The sequence below is a fragment of the Gopherus flavomarginatus genome, chromosome 20 (genome assembly GCF_025201925.1).
Source record: "Gopherus flavomarginatus isolate rGopFla2 chromosome 20, rGopFla2.mat.asm, whole genome shotgun sequence".
Lineage (NCBI taxonomy): Eukaryota > Metazoa > Chordata > Testudines > Testudinidae > Gopherus > Gopherus flavomarginatus.
This window is the reverse complement of record NC_066636.1, coordinates 4,651,019-4,668,318: the sequence shown is the minus strand read 5'-3', so window position 1 is coordinate 4,668,318 and position 17,300 is coordinate 4,651,019. Positions and strand designations below refer to the sequence as shown.

At 52.6% G+C, this 17,300-nt stretch overlaps 1 protein-coding gene across 2 annotated transcripts; it reads right to left on the bottom strand.

Annotated features, from left to right (window-relative positions):
* Positions 1 to 255: 255 nt before the first annotated feature.
* Positions 256 to 10,079, bottom strand: RBM42 (RNA binding motif protein 42). Of its 2 annotated transcripts, XM_050930162.1 has the most exons (11): positions 9,899 to 10,078; positions 8,977 to 9,130; positions 6,726 to 6,813; positions 6,563 to 6,637; positions 5,071 to 5,136; positions 4,395 to 4,558; positions 3,215 to 3,358; positions 2,201 to 2,407; positions 1,570 to 1,690; positions 1,068 to 1,262; positions 256 to 671 (listed from the first exon to the last, which is right to left on the bottom strand). In XM_050930162.1, exons 1-11 carry the CDS (start codon positions 10,018 to 10,020, stop codon positions 559 to 561), a joined length of 1,449 nt encoding a protein of 482 aa, XP_050786119.1. In that variant the 5' UTR covers positions 10,021 to 10,078; the 3' UTR covers positions 256 to 558. The 2 variants fall into 2 exon arrangements, with proteins under 2 accessions (XP_050786119.1, XP_050786120.1); XM_050930163.1 differs by lacking the exon at positions 6,563 to 6,637 and having other exon boundaries at positions 9,899 to 10,079.
* Positions 10,080 to 17,300: the final 7,221 nt, after the last annotated feature.

Sequence of the window (17,300 nt, the reverse complement as noted above, 5' to 3'; positions counted from 1 at the left end):
TGGGCTAGCAGGGGGCTGCAGGGTGGGATTGATGGGCATGGACCAGAATTATTCAGCTCCACAGGGGAACAGCTTGGTGCCCCCAGTAACCCCCCCCCCTTCCCCCCAGCCAGAGCGCCATCCCTGCCCTGGACTGGAGGGAAGAGAATGAGGCTCAAGCCCTGAGCTCTGCCCCTCCAGCAGGAGGTGGTATGGACCTGGGGAGCACGCCCCAGGGAGAGAAAGCAAGGAAACCCCAACCCTTGGGCTTGTAAGTACGAAAGAAAAATGAACATTTATTAGGGTGGGGCCAGCGGCCTGTGGGGAGTGTTACACATATGCCTGCCCCCGCACCAGGCACCGGTACCCATGGCAGCACGCAAGGGGGCACTGGAGAGTCCACAGAGGAATCTGCCCTGGGTTAGGAGCTATCGTACAAGACAGACGAAAGGGGGGTACGGTGGCTGGCCACCCAGCACCATGGCCCCCACCTGCCCTGGGGGCTGAGTCTGTCTGGTGTCGGCTGGGGCCCCTGGGATGGGGGGCCTGGGCTGGAAGGGGGCAGCCCCCCCGCCCCGGCTATCTCAGTCCAAGTTTCTTCTTCTCTTTCTGCTTCTTGCGCACCACATCAATGTTGCGATCCTTCCACATGCTCTTGCGCAGCTTGATGGGGCGGCTGCCCACATATTTACCTGCCGGGGGGCACAGATAGGGGCAGGGGGTCAGTAGATGGGGGGCAGCAGGTGCTCCCAAAACGGGGGGAGGGGACACATTTGACTACACCTTGCTCCGCAGAGGGGCTCGTCACACCCTCAGGTCCCTCCTCTCACCAGGCTGGGGACTGCCCCCAGGCCAATCCCCAGGGCTCTATGTGGGGCTGAGCTGCCCCATAGCTTGCATCACCCGCCAGGCCCTGCCCCCACAAGCTGCCTTGGGGCTACCCCCCACGACACACGCTGGGGGGCGGCAGCAGGGTCAAAGGGCAGCCAAGCCAATTGAAGCACAACAGAGTAACCTGCCCCCCGCCCGTCTGTGGTGCGACGGCCTAACCCTTCCCCCCAGGGGAACCTGTCCCCACCTCCCCTCACCGTTCATCTCACGCATGGCGCGGACGTAGTCATTGGGGTCCTTGAAGCTGACGAACCCGTAGCCCTTGGTCTTGCCGGTGCGCTTGTCCCGGATCACCTTGGCCTTGAGGAAGGACGGGTAGCGGCTGAAGGCCCGGGCCAGGATGTCGTCGTTCACCTCGTTGCCCAGGTCCCCGCAGAAGATCCGGAAGTCATCTGGGATGGGAGGGGTGAGGGGAGGGTGAGAGTGGGGCAGGGCCATAGGAACCAGCTGACCCCTGCCTGTGATCATGGCAATCCTCTGCCACAGAACTCAGCATCTGCTCCATTGAATGAGCTTGCCAGGTCAACCCCCAGCAATATCCCGTGGCAGGGAGTCCCAGAGGTCAACTCTCAACGTCAGCCCCCTGCAGCAGGGAGTCCCACAAATTAACTCCAATAATATCCTGGGGTTTGCCTGTGCCCTGCTGCGGTTCAATCCCTCCCCTCCCTACCCCAGCCACCTGGGATTCCGCCCTCTCACCTGAGTCCCACTCCAGCAGGCTGGAGTCCTCCCAGCAGCTCCCGGCCGCCGTGCGGATGCAGCGCTTCAGCTTTTCCTGCCTCGTTTTCTTTTTGTCCTCGACCACGGGCTCCACCACGGGCTGGGGAGGCCATGGGGTCAGCAACATCCCTCAGGGCAGAACCCGGAGCCATCGTCCCCGTGCTCTCCACTCCCTCCAAAGCGGATCAGTAACACTCCCAACCTTCACAGCCCTCCGGCCCAGGGCTGGCTCCAGACCCACCCCCTTCCCCGATAAGATCCTGACTGAGCCATGGCCCCCACCCCCAGCCTGCGGCCTATTGGCAGAGGAGGGACCGTCACGGTGCAGACCAGGCCCTAGCAATGCAACACCCCTACGGTACAGACCCCCTGTAGGAGCAGCCCCCCACCTTGGCACAGGACCCTCCTTACCACTGGCACTCCTGGTGTCTCTGGAGAGACCCCACCCCCAGCCCCCTCATGGTTCCCCCCACTCCAGCCTATTCTCTCCCCATTGTGTCCCCCCACAACCATCTCATGACATCCCCCACCCCAGGCCTCCTGTTGTCCCCCTATTCCTGCATATACCCCTCCCCTGATCCCCTCCGGCCAGAGAAAGACGTCCCCTTACCTCCACTGGTGCAAATCCGGGTTCGGGGCCACGGGGCCGACGCCCTCGTATGGGACCCAGTTCAGGCCCACGCAGTGCAGGCAGCACCCTGGCCTCTGGCATCACAGGCTCCACCTCGGGCATGCTGGGGCCAATCACAGCCTCCTCCAGCCCCCCTGGCTCCTTCTCCTCCACCACGACTGGTGGGGGCTGCTCCCGCAGCTCCTCCTGCAGCAATAGGGAGACTAGCACCAGGGTCCATGCGACTACAGAGGGATTAGCCCGGGGAACTCCCCACCTCATTAATCCAGCCCAAGGGGAGGGGTTGTGTGTTAGCCCATGGGACTCCCTGCCCCATGAATCCCATGGGAGGTCAGCCTGAAGCCTTGAGTTCTAAATATCCAGGCAGGACAGGGTATTATACAGGAATTAACCAATAGGACACTGGAGCTAGCCCATGGGACTTCCTGCCACTGGGTAGCTACTGGGGTTAACACAAAATCACTAGTGTTAACCTGCGGAACTTCCTGCTAGGGACATGTACTGGGAGTTCACTATGTCCCCCACACTAATCCTTCAAACATCGATGCAGTGGGCGAAATCCGAAGGGTACTATGAGGATGGAATCCTGGGGGACATGAAAGTCCATCCCGCAGGACCCCTCCACCCCTACTGCAGGTGTGTGGCTGGCACCTGCCCTCTCCAAACTCCCTGCATTCCCCCACAACCTGGCCAGCTTCAGAGCCCTTCCAGGAAGTCTCCCAGCCACAGGGACATTGCAGCAAGCAGCTCGGTATGTTTTAAAGGGGGAATAGACATTTAACAACCCCATACAAGACTGGCAAGGACCAGAACTCTTGACCGTCATGCTTCAGGGCAGGAGCAGAACCACAAACTGGGGGAAGGAAAGAAGGAAACCCTCCCATTGGGATGGCCCAGCAGGGTGTGTTGGGGGGTAGGGGGGGATTTAATGCCTTCCTTTCAAGCACCAATGGAGGTTGAATGGCAGAGAGCTCTGCCCCCGCCTCCCCATACCTCCTGCTTTTTCACCGGCGGCGCAGAGTACACCGTGGGGGCTGCCTGGATCACCATGGGATTTATCTTCGGAGCTGCCACGACGGGGGGGCGGGGAACCGACATCAGAGGAGTGATCGGGCCGATGGGGACCCCCGGTCCCACCTAGACATCAGCAACAGCAGGGCCATTAAAGGGGCTAATGCAGACAATGGCTCCCTGGCCAGTCTCTGTCCAGCAGCTGGACAGAGCTCAGAATACCGCCCCACCCCAAAGCTCGTGAAATGCAGCTGCCTCTGGGGGACATAGCTGCTGGTGAGCAGCCACACAACAAATGCAGAGTGTCTTGTAGCAGGGCCAGCCAGTACTGACTGAGGGGAGAGAGCCTCCTCTACTGGGCCCTCCACCATGCTCCCTGCAGCACAGCGCCCTCTAGTGCCATGCTGGGGCATCGGGACCAGCCCTGACTGCCAGGGGAGTGCCCCCCCACCCCACCCCACTCCCTGCAGCACAGCGCCCCCTAGCACTGCACTGGGGCCAGCCTTGACTGCCAGGGGAGTGCCCCCATCTGGCTCCCTGCAGCACAGCGCCCCCTAGCACTGCACTGGGGCCAGCCTTGACTGCCAGGGGAGTGCCCCCATCTGGCTCCCTGCAGCACAGCGCCCCCTAGCACTGCACTGGGGCCAGCCTTGACTGCCAGGGGAGTGCCCCCATCTGGCTCCCTGCAGCACAGCGCCCCCTAGCACTGCACTGGGGCCAGCCTTGACTGCCAGGGGAGTGCCCCCATCTGGCTCCCTGCAGCACAGCGCCCCCTAGCACCGCACTGGGGCCAGCCTTGACTGCCAGGGGAGAGCACCTCCGCCCCACTCCCTATAGCACAGTGTCCCCTAGTGGCGTACTGGGGCCAGCCCTGAGTGCTGAGGGGGAGTGCCCCCACCTGGCTCCCTGCAGCACACCACCCCCTAGTGCCACGCTGGGACCAGCATCAACTGCAAAAGGAGAGCACCCCAGCACAAACACAGCTTCCTGCAGCACCTATCATTCCTGTTTGCCTCTCCTCCAAGTGCTGACCAGCCTCAACCCAGCTTTGCTCCAGAGCTGATCCCACAGTACAGCCACCCTGGCAAGTAAAAGCCAACCGCCACTCCCCATTGGCTCCTGTCCCTCCCTCACACCCCACTGCTGAAGGAAACGCACTCACCGGTGGGCCAGTTCTCATCGGCCCTATGGGCCCCATGAGCGGGCCAGGAGGCCTCTGCATGGGGGGCCCCATCATCATCTGTGGGCCCTGGGGACCGGGCATGGGGGGCCCCACCATGGCTGGGTGGTGTGGCGGACGCATCGCCAGGGGCCTGGGAGCACCAGCTAAGAGAAAGACAGACAGGAATGGGGTTTCCATTTCTATGACAACAGGATTTCCCTCATGGCTTCGATTCTGGAACTAGCCCCTGATTCAAGGAGGGAGGGAAGGCCAGGAAATGAAACTTACCCAACAGGAAGTGAAACCGACCACTCCACCCCCAGGCTATAGGAAGTGCAAAGAAAGGAGCAAGCAAACAGCGAAAGTCACCAAGAAGACAGGCCTCCCTCGCAGCTCGGGTATTAGCATTTCCCCTGAGCGAGGGAGAATCCATGAAGTGAAACTGGTCTCCCCTGTCCCTTGGCAAAGAATACAGCAAACAAACTGCCAACCTCAGGATTTATAGAAAGGCCTGGTTTATTTCTGCAAGAATCTCACTTATTAGGAAAACTTGGGAGAGAATTTTTATTGAAATACGATTTCAGACTCAGTGTCTCCTGATTGAAAGGGAGAGCACCAGCAGGATCCAGGCGTGTTAGACTAGGGTAAAGAGAGGGCTGGCAGGGGGGAAGCTTACCAGATCTCTGCAGGACGTGAGGCACAAAGGCTGGTCGAAGGATCGGAGGCCTCTGTGGAGGGACAACTGCAGAGGGTGAGAAGGACAATTTTACATTAAGGCGCCAGGCTGGGTATTGCAAGTGCTGGGTTCAATTCCCAGAACTGCCGCACGTGCCCTGTGTGACTGCAGACAAGTTACTTTGACTCTCCGTGTCTCAGTTTCCTCACCTGAAAAACCAGAATGGTCCTTCCTTTGCCTTGTCTAATTATATCAAGAGCTTTTCGTGGCAGGACAGTCTCTCACTGTGTCTGGGCAGTGCCTGGCACAACAGGACACTGACCTCAGCTGGGGCAGAGACTGTCTCTTGCTGTGTTTGGGAGGCGCCTGGCACATCTCAGCTGAGGGTGCTACTGTATTACAAACAGACCAAGTGTTCCAGCTCTGGGATTGATCATTAGGGGAAAATCCCTTCTGGACTCCAGGCTGTAGGGCAGCAATGCACAAGAATCCCATTACGCTGAAGAAATTGCATCCTGGCTGATTAGACAGCTGCCTGTGGAGGAGGGGCTTGTTAATATCCATCCACACCCATCCCGATTCTGTACGGCAATCACATGAGTTATGTCAGACATCTAGGGTGAAGGAAGATGGGAGCCGGAGTCCGCTCCCCCAACCACGACTGGAGAGCAGGTGCCCACACACGTTTCAACAACATGAGGCAAACTGAGTCACAGCCGACTCCTGGCTCAGCTGGATTCATTTCCACCCCATCTTATGATGTCAGCACAGACAACAGAACAAATACAACATCTTCTCTACACCTTTGCAGCTGAAGGATCCCAAAGCCCTTCAGAGGCTGCATATACAGTAATAATTCACTCAGTGATAAGATGCAGCTGCCTCTAAGGTGGGACACAGCAGCTGTATACAGGCAGCAGCATGTCACCATTGAGTGAATGATAATTGTGTATGCAGCCTCTAGAGGGCTTTGGGATTCTATATAGCGCAGGGCTAAGATGCAGCTGCCTCTTGGGGTGGCGTAAACGCTGTACAACATTTATAAAGCATGTTAGGAACAAACTTTGCTTGAGAAATTATTCCATAACTGACCACTAGGGGGTGCAACTTGCACCATCCTCTTAGCAGCTGTTGTAGGCCACCTGTCAGAGAGGGGATACCTCACTAGAAGGACCTGCTGGTTTGATCCAAACAGCAGGGAGGATGCCACATTAGATGAAGCCACAGTTCTGATCCAGGGTGGCAGGATACCGGGTTAGATGGGCCTATTACTATATATGATAAAGCTGGTCCCCAGAAGACGGCTGTTCAGTAGCCCCATGTATGAAATGGAGTTACTGGGTCTCCTGTCAGTTCCTAGCTATGTCAACACCTGCAAACAAACAAACCCAGGAGGCACAAATAGCTCATTGGCAGCCATGGCAGAGGAGCTGAGCCCCCTCCAGGTGGTGAGGTATGTGTGTGTGGGGGAACTCTTGTCCTATCGCTGTACCTGCCCTGCGGATGAAGAGGGGGCTTCGGTTCTCGGGGCTGTCGATCCGGCACCTCTCGCCAGCGCTGAAGTTCACTCAAAGAGAAAGAACAGACACATTGCTTTGGAATCTCAGACGCGCCATGTGCAGTCAGACACTAGGCCACCGAGAGACACTACGTACCTGGTCCCACGAACGGTACCGGGGGGGCCACGATGGGGGCCACGACAGTGGCTGCAGCAGCTGCTCGGGCTTCTAAGCTCTGCTGGACCTGGAGCAGAACGGAAACATGAATCAAGAGAGGCAGCTGTTAATGCAGACCTCTATAATACCCCTGAGGGAGAGGTACATGGGCCAGTGCAGAAGGAATACCATCCCTCCTCACACTCCCTGCCCTGAAACATCTGTCCAGAAGCAAACAGGCCTCAGGTAACACAGCCCCCACCATCCCAGGAAACATCTGTGCAGCTGCAGAAAGGACCAGCTAGTTAAAGGGCATGGCAGGACCAGGAAAGAGGCTGAGCAGTGGGATTTGACAGGGCAGCTGAGGGAGTGAGACTCGCAAGCCTGGCATAGGAGTGGAGGGTTAATTTAGCTTTAGTTCAGTTACACCACTGGCCTCTAACACCACCACACCCATCAGCACAGAGAGGCCGGGGAGATGGATGATCCCGCACAGAAATTAGAACAAACGGAGAGACAGAGACCCACTCCGGGAACAGCCCATTAAGGGACTCGGTCCCAGCTACATTCCGTCTGTGACCCATCAAGTCCCTGCCAACCTGCAATTTAGACCACAGACGGAAAGGGGAAGGACACGGTAACTGAGGCTACTGCTTTTCATGCACAGCAGTTTTCATAGATTCCAAGGCCAGAAGGGAGCATTAAATCATCAAGTCTGACCTCCTGTATAACACAGGTCAGAAAATTTCAGCCTGATCCCACTGCACTGAGCCCAATCACGTGTGTTTAACTAAAGCTTCCTCAAGTAAGGCATCCGGTCTGGATTTGGAGACATCAAGAGATGTACAATCTGCCACTGCCCTGGTGAGTTCGTTCCAATGGTTTGTTTGGGTTAAGCTAAACAGGAACAAGACACTCCTTAATCTGAATTAACTTCTCAGTGTAGACAAGCCTAGAATAAGGTAGGGCAGTGGTTTTCAACCTTTTTTCATTTGTGATCCCCTAAAAATATTGAAGGCACAGACCCCTTTGGAATTTTCAGAGTCTGTAGATCCTCTGGGGTTTTCGGGCCACAGGTTGAAAACCACTTAAGTAGGGAATGAATTTAAAGTGCAATAGCTATTCTTGATTAACTCCCTATGTGGCAGACCTTATTCCGATATGAGTGTTCCCACATGAAGATAATTAGGATCAATTATTCCTAAATAGTTCCAGGCGTAAGCAAGGCATAACTGTAAAAATCTCCAGGGGAAGGAATGTCTTTTTCATTGTGTGTTTGTACAGAACCAAGCAGGGAGCCGTGGTCTATGAGGACACTTGGCAGAATTTTTAAAAATAATTTCAGAGGCTAATACTGATGTTTTAAAGAATTTTTTCACCAATTTCTATCCATTTAAATTGTCACAGTTGCAGGATATTACTGTTGGAGGTTAGACAATAATTTAATGACAGCAAATGTTGAGATTTTAAGAGTTTATAATGGTTACAACACAAATTGCCAACATCACATGTCAAAGTATACAAAGTAAATATCCTTAAATCAAACTCCTAAGTTTTCAAGCAGCATTTTGCTTACTTTGCATGTAAATTTTGATTATCATGGATGGAAATATTTTTTCAGCATTTGCAAGTGCCCAGTGAAATCAATGTTTAATAACAAAAAACGAACCCTTCCCTTCCCAGCCTAAGATGACCAGGGCCCCAGGAGCTACCCCAACACAAATAAGTGACTGTCACAGTGGAAAAAGGTGCTTCGCATTTAATGATATTTCCACCACAATCTGCTCCACCACCCAAAGAGCATCCTACCCATGTACAGCTCCCTAAAAGTCAATAAGGGAGAGCAGCCGGAGACCCCTGAGGTCTATTAGGGACCTCATTATGTTGATCTATTAACCTGGGGGCAAAGGTACCTTGGTTGTGAATATTTCATCCAGTAACCGGGAGGAATGGACAACTCACTCCCTAGTGATGGGTGCCAACACTGTCCCCTAATGATACAGGCAGATGGACACACAGCAAAGATGGCAGGGTATGTGTGTGTTGGGGGAGGGGCACGGAGGAGCACAGTCACAGAAGCCCAAGTCAGGGCTGTGGCCAGCACGTGCCCAGGACATCTCTGGTTTTAACCTCCAAGCTGCCAGAAACCTACATTCCCGCACTGTGTTTCTGGGCCAACGAACTGTAGTGGCATCCAGCATCACCCCCACACTGCTCATACCCCATGGTGAGGGATAGGCCGGTGCCTCACCTGTTGATAGGTGTTGGTGGCGATGATGGGTCGGATCACTGGGACTGGGGGCACCGTGGGCACAGCTGGCACTGCCAGAGCTACCGGGACGGCCTCCACCACCGGGGCCCCAGAGGGCAGGGAGACAGGGGCCCCCAGCACCTCCTGCTCAAACCTATACAGGTTGAGGGATGACAAATGGAACCACATTCAGGTCTCTCAGCTACCATCCAGAGTTTTCCACGCTCTTGCCCTGAGGCCCCCCTCCCCACTCCATCCCAGTTCCTCAGGTCCCTCACCACAAGACCTTTCTTTGATACAGGGTCTTTCACTGCTTTGCCTTGGTATCTGCCGACCCCTGGCTCTCTTCCACCCAGTGCCCTATTCCCTCCAGCCAAGGGCTCCCCATCACCCTCAGACACCCCAAGGATTCCAGTTGCACCCCGCTCCCTCTAAAGAGTTCACATCCCTTTGCCCTTCAATCTCCCTCTAGGACATCTCCCTTCCCCACGTCTCTAATGAGGCACAGCCCCTTTCTGCTCCAGATCTCCCATCCCTCTGTCCTAGGCTCTGCTCATCTCAGGCCCACCGCTGTCAGCACTAATCCGTCAGCTGAACGCTGCTGCTCCCTCCCCCTGCCATCCTCCCAGATACCCCACCCGCTGCCTGCCAACCCCTTTATCCTCTTCCCACCGCCTCCCCCCGGATTCCAAACCCCCTTCCCGGGGTCTCCCGGGCTTTTGTCCCAGCGCAGCTCCCCGCAGCCCATCCCCCAAGTCTCCCCGGCCACCTCTCCCCACCCAGCGGCCTCGCCCCCTTTTACCCTGGTCTCCCCAGAAATCCGCCCCTCCCCACTCGAGCGCACCCGCCAAACCTCCTCCCCACGGTCACCGCAGGGCCCTGCTCTCCCCCCTCACTCCGGGTGCCCCTCCCCCGCGCTCACAGCGCCATCTCCGCCTCCATCTCTTTCAGCCGCTCCTCCCCACTCTTCGGCCCCCCCGCAGCCGCGGCGCCCCCCGCGGGGCCGGGTCCCGGGGCTGGGGGCGGGGCGGGCGGAGCCGCCATGGCGGGGTCCGGGCTCAGCCTCCGCCGCAGCGCGCTACGGCCCGACACACCCGCTTCCGCCGATGACGAACAGCTACTTCCGGCGCGGGCCGCTGAGGCATTAGCACCGCCCCACTTCCGGCGCGCTTTTATGACGTAACACAAGGGCGCGCGGGAACTGTGGGGCGACTGGAGCTTTCTAGGCCGGAAGGGGGCGTGGCTTGAAGGTCCCCATAGGGCGGGACCAGGAGGACGGAGCTCCCATTGGCCCTTGTGCGGAGCACGTGATTCCTCTTCCTTTTCAGCCTCCTGCGCAGCAGTGGGGTGGGGACTCCTCCCCTTTCTCGGAGCTCAAGCAGGGCCCAACCCCGAGCGTTCCAAGCTGCTGCCCCGCCCCTTCCTGGCCCCGCCCACGCAAGACGTCAAGTAGCGTCTCCTCCAGGCTGGCGCGTGATCCGCTGGTGGGCGGGGCTCGCCCTGACTCCTCCCCAGGGGCCCGGGCTGGGCGGAGCCAACTTCTCCCCTCCCAGCCCAGCCCGGGCAGCGTCCCCTGGGCGGGCACGTGGCAGCGGGGTCCCCGGGCTGCAGAGGGGGTGGGATCGCGCCCCTGCCCGGCTCACAGCTGACCCTGACCCCAGTACGCTGCAGGCTCCAGCCCTCTGGGCCCAGCCTCCCTCCCGCCCTGCACAGTTGGCTCAGGCTTTTTGGTTTTATTGGTATAACTAGGGCCCTAGCAAATTCACAGTCCATTTTGGTCAATTTCACGGTAACATGGTCAATTTCATGATTTCCGCTATTTAAATCTGAAATGTCACATTGTTGTCATTGTAGGATCCTGACCCAAAAAAGAGTTGTGGCTGGGGAGGGGTCGGAAGGTTATTATGTGGGAAGCAGCTGGCTAGGAGCACAACTCTGAAAAGCAGAGTTGCTGCCGGCAGAAGTAAGGATGACATGGTGTGGTATTGCCACCCTTACTTCTGTGCTGCTGCTGGCGGGATGCTGCCGTCATAGCTGTGCGCCCTGCCAACAGCTGCCGCTTTCCAGCTGCCGAGCTCTGAAGGCAGCATGATAGAAGTAAGGATGACAATACCATGACCCCTCAGCAACTCTCTTTTGGGTCAGGACATCCACTTTGAGAAAGGCTGGGCTCCTCCCTGAAATCTGTATAGTATACGGTAAAAGCACACAAACGATCAGATTTCGGGGGCGGACACCAGATTTCACGGTCTGTGATGCAGTTTTAATGAACGTCAATTTGGTAGGGCCTTAAATATAATGCAGAACGAAAATTTCCAGAATATACTGCTTTGAAAATCTGAAATTTCTCTGTTTTTGTTGTTGGGAAACACTGGCCCTTCCACGTGAAGGACAGAGGGGCTGACAAAAATGAAAGAGAGGCTGAGGAAGGTGCCGATATAACAACCAACAAACAGTTGTGTGTGGTTCTGAGGTACTTTTGACACAGAAGCGAATTTTATCAGTGTTTGGTGTCATGATTGCTTTGTCAGGTAGAGATGATGAATGCATCAGATGTTTGCAGACATTTCTTCAAACTACTTTGGGATTATTTTTAACATTGTCATTTGCTATTTTTTGTTTGAAACATCTGCCACTCCTCGACTGGGATACAAGTACCAGTTTTAGGGTTTTGATTTTGGATTTGATTGTCATCTCATAGCTTTGTTGCTAATCTGGATGAACTCTTGCTGTGGCTTGTAGCATTTTTTTGTTTGTTTGTTTTAAATCAAATCTGTACTAGGTATCTAAGGGAAGCTTTCATTTGTTGTTTGATGTATAGACCAATGTGTTAATAAGAAAACTTCGAATCAGTAAATAGATTGGGCTACTTTGGGGCTGTTTTTTAAGTGACTTTGGGCTATTAATGCAGTAGAAATGCAGTGTCAAACCAACCTAATAGCTATCTTTGACAGGATAACAAGCCTTGTGGATGGGGCATATATTGTATATATTGACTTTAGTAAGGCTTTTGATACAGTCTCTCATGACCAACTCATAAACAAACTAGGACAATGTCTACACTGGCAACTGAACAACAAAACTTTTGTCTTCTAGATGTGTTAAACCCTCCACTCCCAAAAGACAAAAGTTTTGCCAGCAACAAGCACCAGTGTGAACAGTGCTTTGTTGGCAGGAGCGCTCTTCTGCTGACAACGCAAACGCTGCTTGTTGGGGTGCAAGTCTTTTGTCAGCAGGACAGCTGACAAACAGCTGCTACACTGCGTGACTTGTAGCAGCCCAGCTGTAGCAACACAGTCATGTTGCTAAAAGATGTATAGCCTAGGGAAATACAACCTAGATGGAACTACTGTAAGGTGGGTGTATAACTGGTTGGAAAGCCATTCCCAGAGAGTAGTTATCAGTGGCTTATAGTCGTGCTGGAGGTCGTGCTGGAAGGACATAACGAGTGGGGTCCCGCAGAAATCAGTTCTGGGTCTGGTTCTTTTCAATATATTCATCAGTGATTTAGATCATGGCATAGAGAGTACACTTATAAAGTTTGCGGACAAAGTACTAAGATGGGAGGGGTTGCAAGTGCTTTGGGGGATAGAATTAAAATTAAAAATGGTCCAAAGTAAATAGGGTGAAATTAAATAAGGACAAATGCAAAGTACTCCACTTGGGAAGGAACAATCAACTGCACACATACAAAATGGGAAATGACTGCCTAGGAATTAGTACTGCGGAAAGGGATCTGGGGCTTATAATAGATCACAAGCTAAATATGTGTCAACAACGTAAAAACTCAAACCTGAACATAATTCTGGGATGTATTAGCAGGAGTGTTGTAAGCAAGGCACAAGAAGTAATTTTTCCGCTCTACTCTGCGCTGATACAGCCTCAGCTGGAGTATTGTGTCCAGTTCTGCATGCCACAGAATGTTGGGAATCATCAAGAAAGGGATAGATAATAAGACAGAAAAAATCATATTGCCTCTATATAAATCCATGGTATACCCACATCTTGAATACTGCATGCAGATGTGGTCGCCCCATCTCGAAAAAGATATACTGGGATTGGAAAAGGTTCAGAAAAGGGCAACAAAAATGATTAGGCATATGGAACAGCTTCCATATGAGGAGAGATTAAAAAGACTGGGACTTTTCAGCTTGGAAAAGAAATGACTAAGGGGGGATATGATTTGTTGATTTGTTTCCTTATTTCCTTCTGCGGGTATCCTAGTTTTGAGAATGCTTAGTGAAGATCTTGTAGGTGTTGGTCTCTGTCTGAGGGGTTGGAGCAAATGTCGTTGTACCTCAGCACTTGGCTGTAGATGATGGATCGTGTGGTGTGTTCGGGATGGAAGCTGGAGGCATAAAGGTAGGCATAGTGGTCGGTGATTTTCAGTATAGGGTGGTGTTAACGTGACTGTTATTTATTTGTACCATGGTGTCTAGGAAGTGGACCTCCCATGTAGATTGGTCTAGGCTGAGGTTGATGGTGGGGTGGAAGCTGTTGAAATCATGCTAGAATTCTTCCAGCGTCTCTTTCCCATGGGTCCAGATGATGAAGATGTCATCAGCGTAGTGTAGGTAGAGAAGGGGCGTGAGTGGACGAGAGCTGAGGAAGCCTTGTTCCATGTCAGCCATAAAAATGTTAGCATATTGTGGGGCCATGCGGGTGCCCATAGCGGAGCCACTGGTCTGAAGGTATATATGTTTTGCTGTTGTCATCACGAACAGGTCTGAATACCAAAAGGAGGCTGTCAGACAACTCTCTAATACCAAATTCTGCAGGCCACTTTCCTCAGATCCCACTGAGGAATACACTAAGAAACTGCACCATCTACTCAGGACACTCCCTACACTAACACAGGAACAAATCAACATACCCTTAGAGCCCCGACTGGGGTTATTCTATCTACTACCCAAGATCCTGCTTGGAGCCTGGCTTCCCTCCTCAAGCTCCAGGCAGCTACTGAATCTGCTCTGCTCTGCAGCCCTTCTTATTTGGGCCTGCCGGGCCCTGCCTGGCTGCTCCTTTCAGCCCTTCTCTAATTGACTGCCTTCTGCACAGCCTCCCTAGGGCTCTATGTGGGACAGATGCCCCACCATAGGCCCCCAGCACTTCCTGCTCAAATCTGAGGGTGAGGGTTGACAAACGGAAGTGTGTTGAAGCCTCCCCACCACCATCCAGGGTTTTCCAGGCCTTTGCCTGAGCCCCCCAGGTCCTGGTTCCTCAGGTCCCTCTCCCGCCACAAAGCCCAACCCCTCTTCGATGTAGAGTCTTTCACTGCTTTACCCTGGTCTCTGCCCATCCCCAGCCCTCCTCCCCCCAGCTCCCCGTTCCCTCCTCCAAAGGCTCCCTGTTGCCTTCACCAGATACCGCAAGGACTCCAGTTGCTCCCCCTAAAGGGGTCCCATCCCTTTGCCCTTCCATCTCCCTTCAGAACCTAACCCCCCAAAAATCTCTACTGACCTACAGCCCCTTTCTCCTGCCCCTTCCCCCAGATCTTTCATCCCTCTGTCCTGGGCTCTGCCCGTCCCAGGCCTGGGCCAGCCTTAATTCCTCAGCTGAACCCTCCTACTCAGTGTTTTCCCCTGGAATTTAAATTAGGGAGGATGTTCAAATTTACGGGGTGGGAAGGGGGACAGGACTGATGAGGGGTGAGACCGTGAGAGTGAAGGGAGGCTGTATGGCACCATAGTAAAAACTGAGAACTATTTCATGACCATTTTATTAGCTTTAACTCATGTTTTGAAATCATCACACACATTCAAGTTGGCTACTCAAGCATTCTATGAAGCACGACATTCTTGGTTTCTTGTTATAATTTTGCACAACTCTGTTAATGAACTTCTTGGATGCAGTGTGTTCATCTTTGGTGGCTTCTCGTGTGTCCGGTACTTCCATCCCTTCGATTGATATGCTTGTTAGTTCATTCACATGATCAGGCAGAAGGCGACTCTTTCAGAACGCAAAATTCTATTCAGTGACGAACAAGAACACTCAACTGTAGCTGTTGTGACTGGGACTAGCAAGAGATAAATTCCTACTTCTTTCATCCCATAGCACAAAGATCGGGTTGAGCCACTAGTGATGACAAAAAAGAAGTTGAAGTCCAATCTTCATTCATTCATCAGATGATATTCCACTATGTGTTCAAATTCTCTATTCTGTCCTGATCACATGGCAGCCCCATTGCTGGCAGTGCCTCACTCCACTCAGCTGTCAGGGTTTTATAGGACAAGGATTTGTAAAAGCTACGTAGAGGTTAAGTAGAATCTAGAAGTCGCTGTTGTAGATTTTTAAGAATAAAGTCTGTGTACTTTTTCAGTTGTCTTAAACACTTCTTGTCCTCTTCACTTAAGGATTCAATATAAATGCCTTCATTAGACAACTTCTGGACTGAAGTCTTTGCTTCTTCCAGTACTTTTTCAATGAATAGCTCTCTAATTGATCCAAATGTAGCTTCTATTGCTGGACAAAGATCTACTACTGTAGCAGATGCCTGGATGACATTGTTTAATAACCCATGTGATTTCAACAGTAGACTTACGAGGGAGAGAATGGCAATAGTCTTCTCTGAACGTAGTAGCAAAAGTAATCCACCAGCCTCACTACTTAGATTCATCCCATCTTGGTAGACACTTTCCAAAATCAGTAATAACGGTTGGAGTAATTTTAAGACAACAGCCAAGGATCGTTAATGAGAAAGCCGGAGGGTTTTCCCAGGCTGGACTAATTTGAACTTCAGTCCCAGTGTATCGTCTATATTTTTCAAGATACCGTACACAATGACTTAATACTTGCTCATTTGCATTGGTGCATTCATCAAATTTTTTGAATATGGTGAGAGAGTTCTTCACTTTTTCAACTATTGAATCTTTCGCTATTGCACCACATGCTTCTAGCCAGTCAGTTGAGTTTCTTGCAGAAAGATAGTGAGCATTTGCTGGTCTTGTTCAGAACCAGTGTTCCACGCCAGGATGAACAAGTGACAATGCACTTAACATTGGCCTCCAGTTTGTAGTGTGTGGTATCTCTTGCTTAAATAGAAAGTAGGATGCCACAGCCATGTTTGTTTGAATGTCTCTTCAGGTTCCACCCAGCTAACAGTGATTTCAGCTGAGCTCTCAGTGAGGAACCTTGCTGCTAATGCAGACTGGGCCTTCTCTTCCATTTAGACCTGATTATCAGTGATTTCAGCTGCAGTGGTCACTTAACAGAACAAAAGACTCTCTATGGAGCCTAATCAGCTCTGTCTTTAAACAGTGGAGAGGGACAGGTCCCCACCCTCTCTCTTGATGACCTCAATCAGCACAGGCTAAGTACAGTTCTACTGCCCTTTACTCATACAATAAGAATAATAACATTTCATTCCTCCCTTCCCCCCACCCCCTGCGCATTCAAGTGATTTGTAACCCTACCCCAGCTAGGGTGATCAGATGAGAGGAAGAAAATATCGGGACACATAGGGGGTGGGGGTGTCAAAAAAAAAAAAAGCTGAGTGCTGCCAGCGGAGCAAAGGAAAAAAAAAAAGTACCGCGAAATATTGGGACTAATTGTGTCCTGACCAAAGATCGGTCGGGACGCAGGACAAATGCCTAAATATCAGGACGGTCCCGATTTTATCGGATGTCTGGTCACCCTAACCCCAGCCAAAATCTATCACTTAGGCAACACAGCTCTGTTTGCTGGATACCTAGGTAGATTAGCTGTGAATGTAAATACAGTCTGGTCCTGAAGCCTTTCCCCCCAGCTCATCATGAACTGCCAGGAAAAGCTCATTTAGACTTTGCTTACAAATCATAATTTGGCCAACATCTCCGAAATGTGTGCACTGACATCGTCATAAAAACAAAAGCTGGATAAGGAAGCTACTCTATGTTCATACTTTTCAAATCTATTATACTTTTTCAGATACACGTATTTTATCATACACTTTATATGCTTTTAAAGTGTGTATTAATGTTTCAATTTCAATTCAAATTTCCAAACAGTCACTAAATTGGCAACACTGCATGTAACTAATACACAAAACTGGGGGCGGGGTTGGGGAAATTCAGGGGGGTGTAGGGAAATCCCTGATCCTGCTCTCTGCCCCCGCCATCCTCTTGGATCCCCACCAGCTTCTCCCCACCCTCTTCTTCCTCTGCCCACCCACCCTGGCTCACCCAGCTCCCTCGCTGGGATTGCAAACCCCATTCCTAGGGTCTCCCGGCCTTTTGCCCCAGCCCAGCTCCCCACAGTCCACCCCCAAGTCTCCCCTTCCACCTGTCTGCACCCACAGGCCTCCTACCTTTTACCTTGGTCTCTGCTTTCCCCTCACCAGCCTACCC

Coding starts and splice junctions, on each gene's coding strand:
- RBM42 (XM_050930162.1), bottom strand. CDS start 10,020: ATGGCGGCTCCGCCCGCCCCGCCCCCAGCCCCGGGACCCGGCCCCGCG. Junction 4,559..5,070: donor TCACGTCCTGCAGAGATCTG/GTAAGCTTCCCC, acceptor TCTTTCTCTTAG/CTGGTGCTCCCAGGCCCCTG. Junction 3,359..4,394: donor CGATGAGAACTGGCCCACCG/GTGAGTGCGTTT, acceptor GCTGATGTCTAG/GTGGGACCGGGGGTCCCCAT.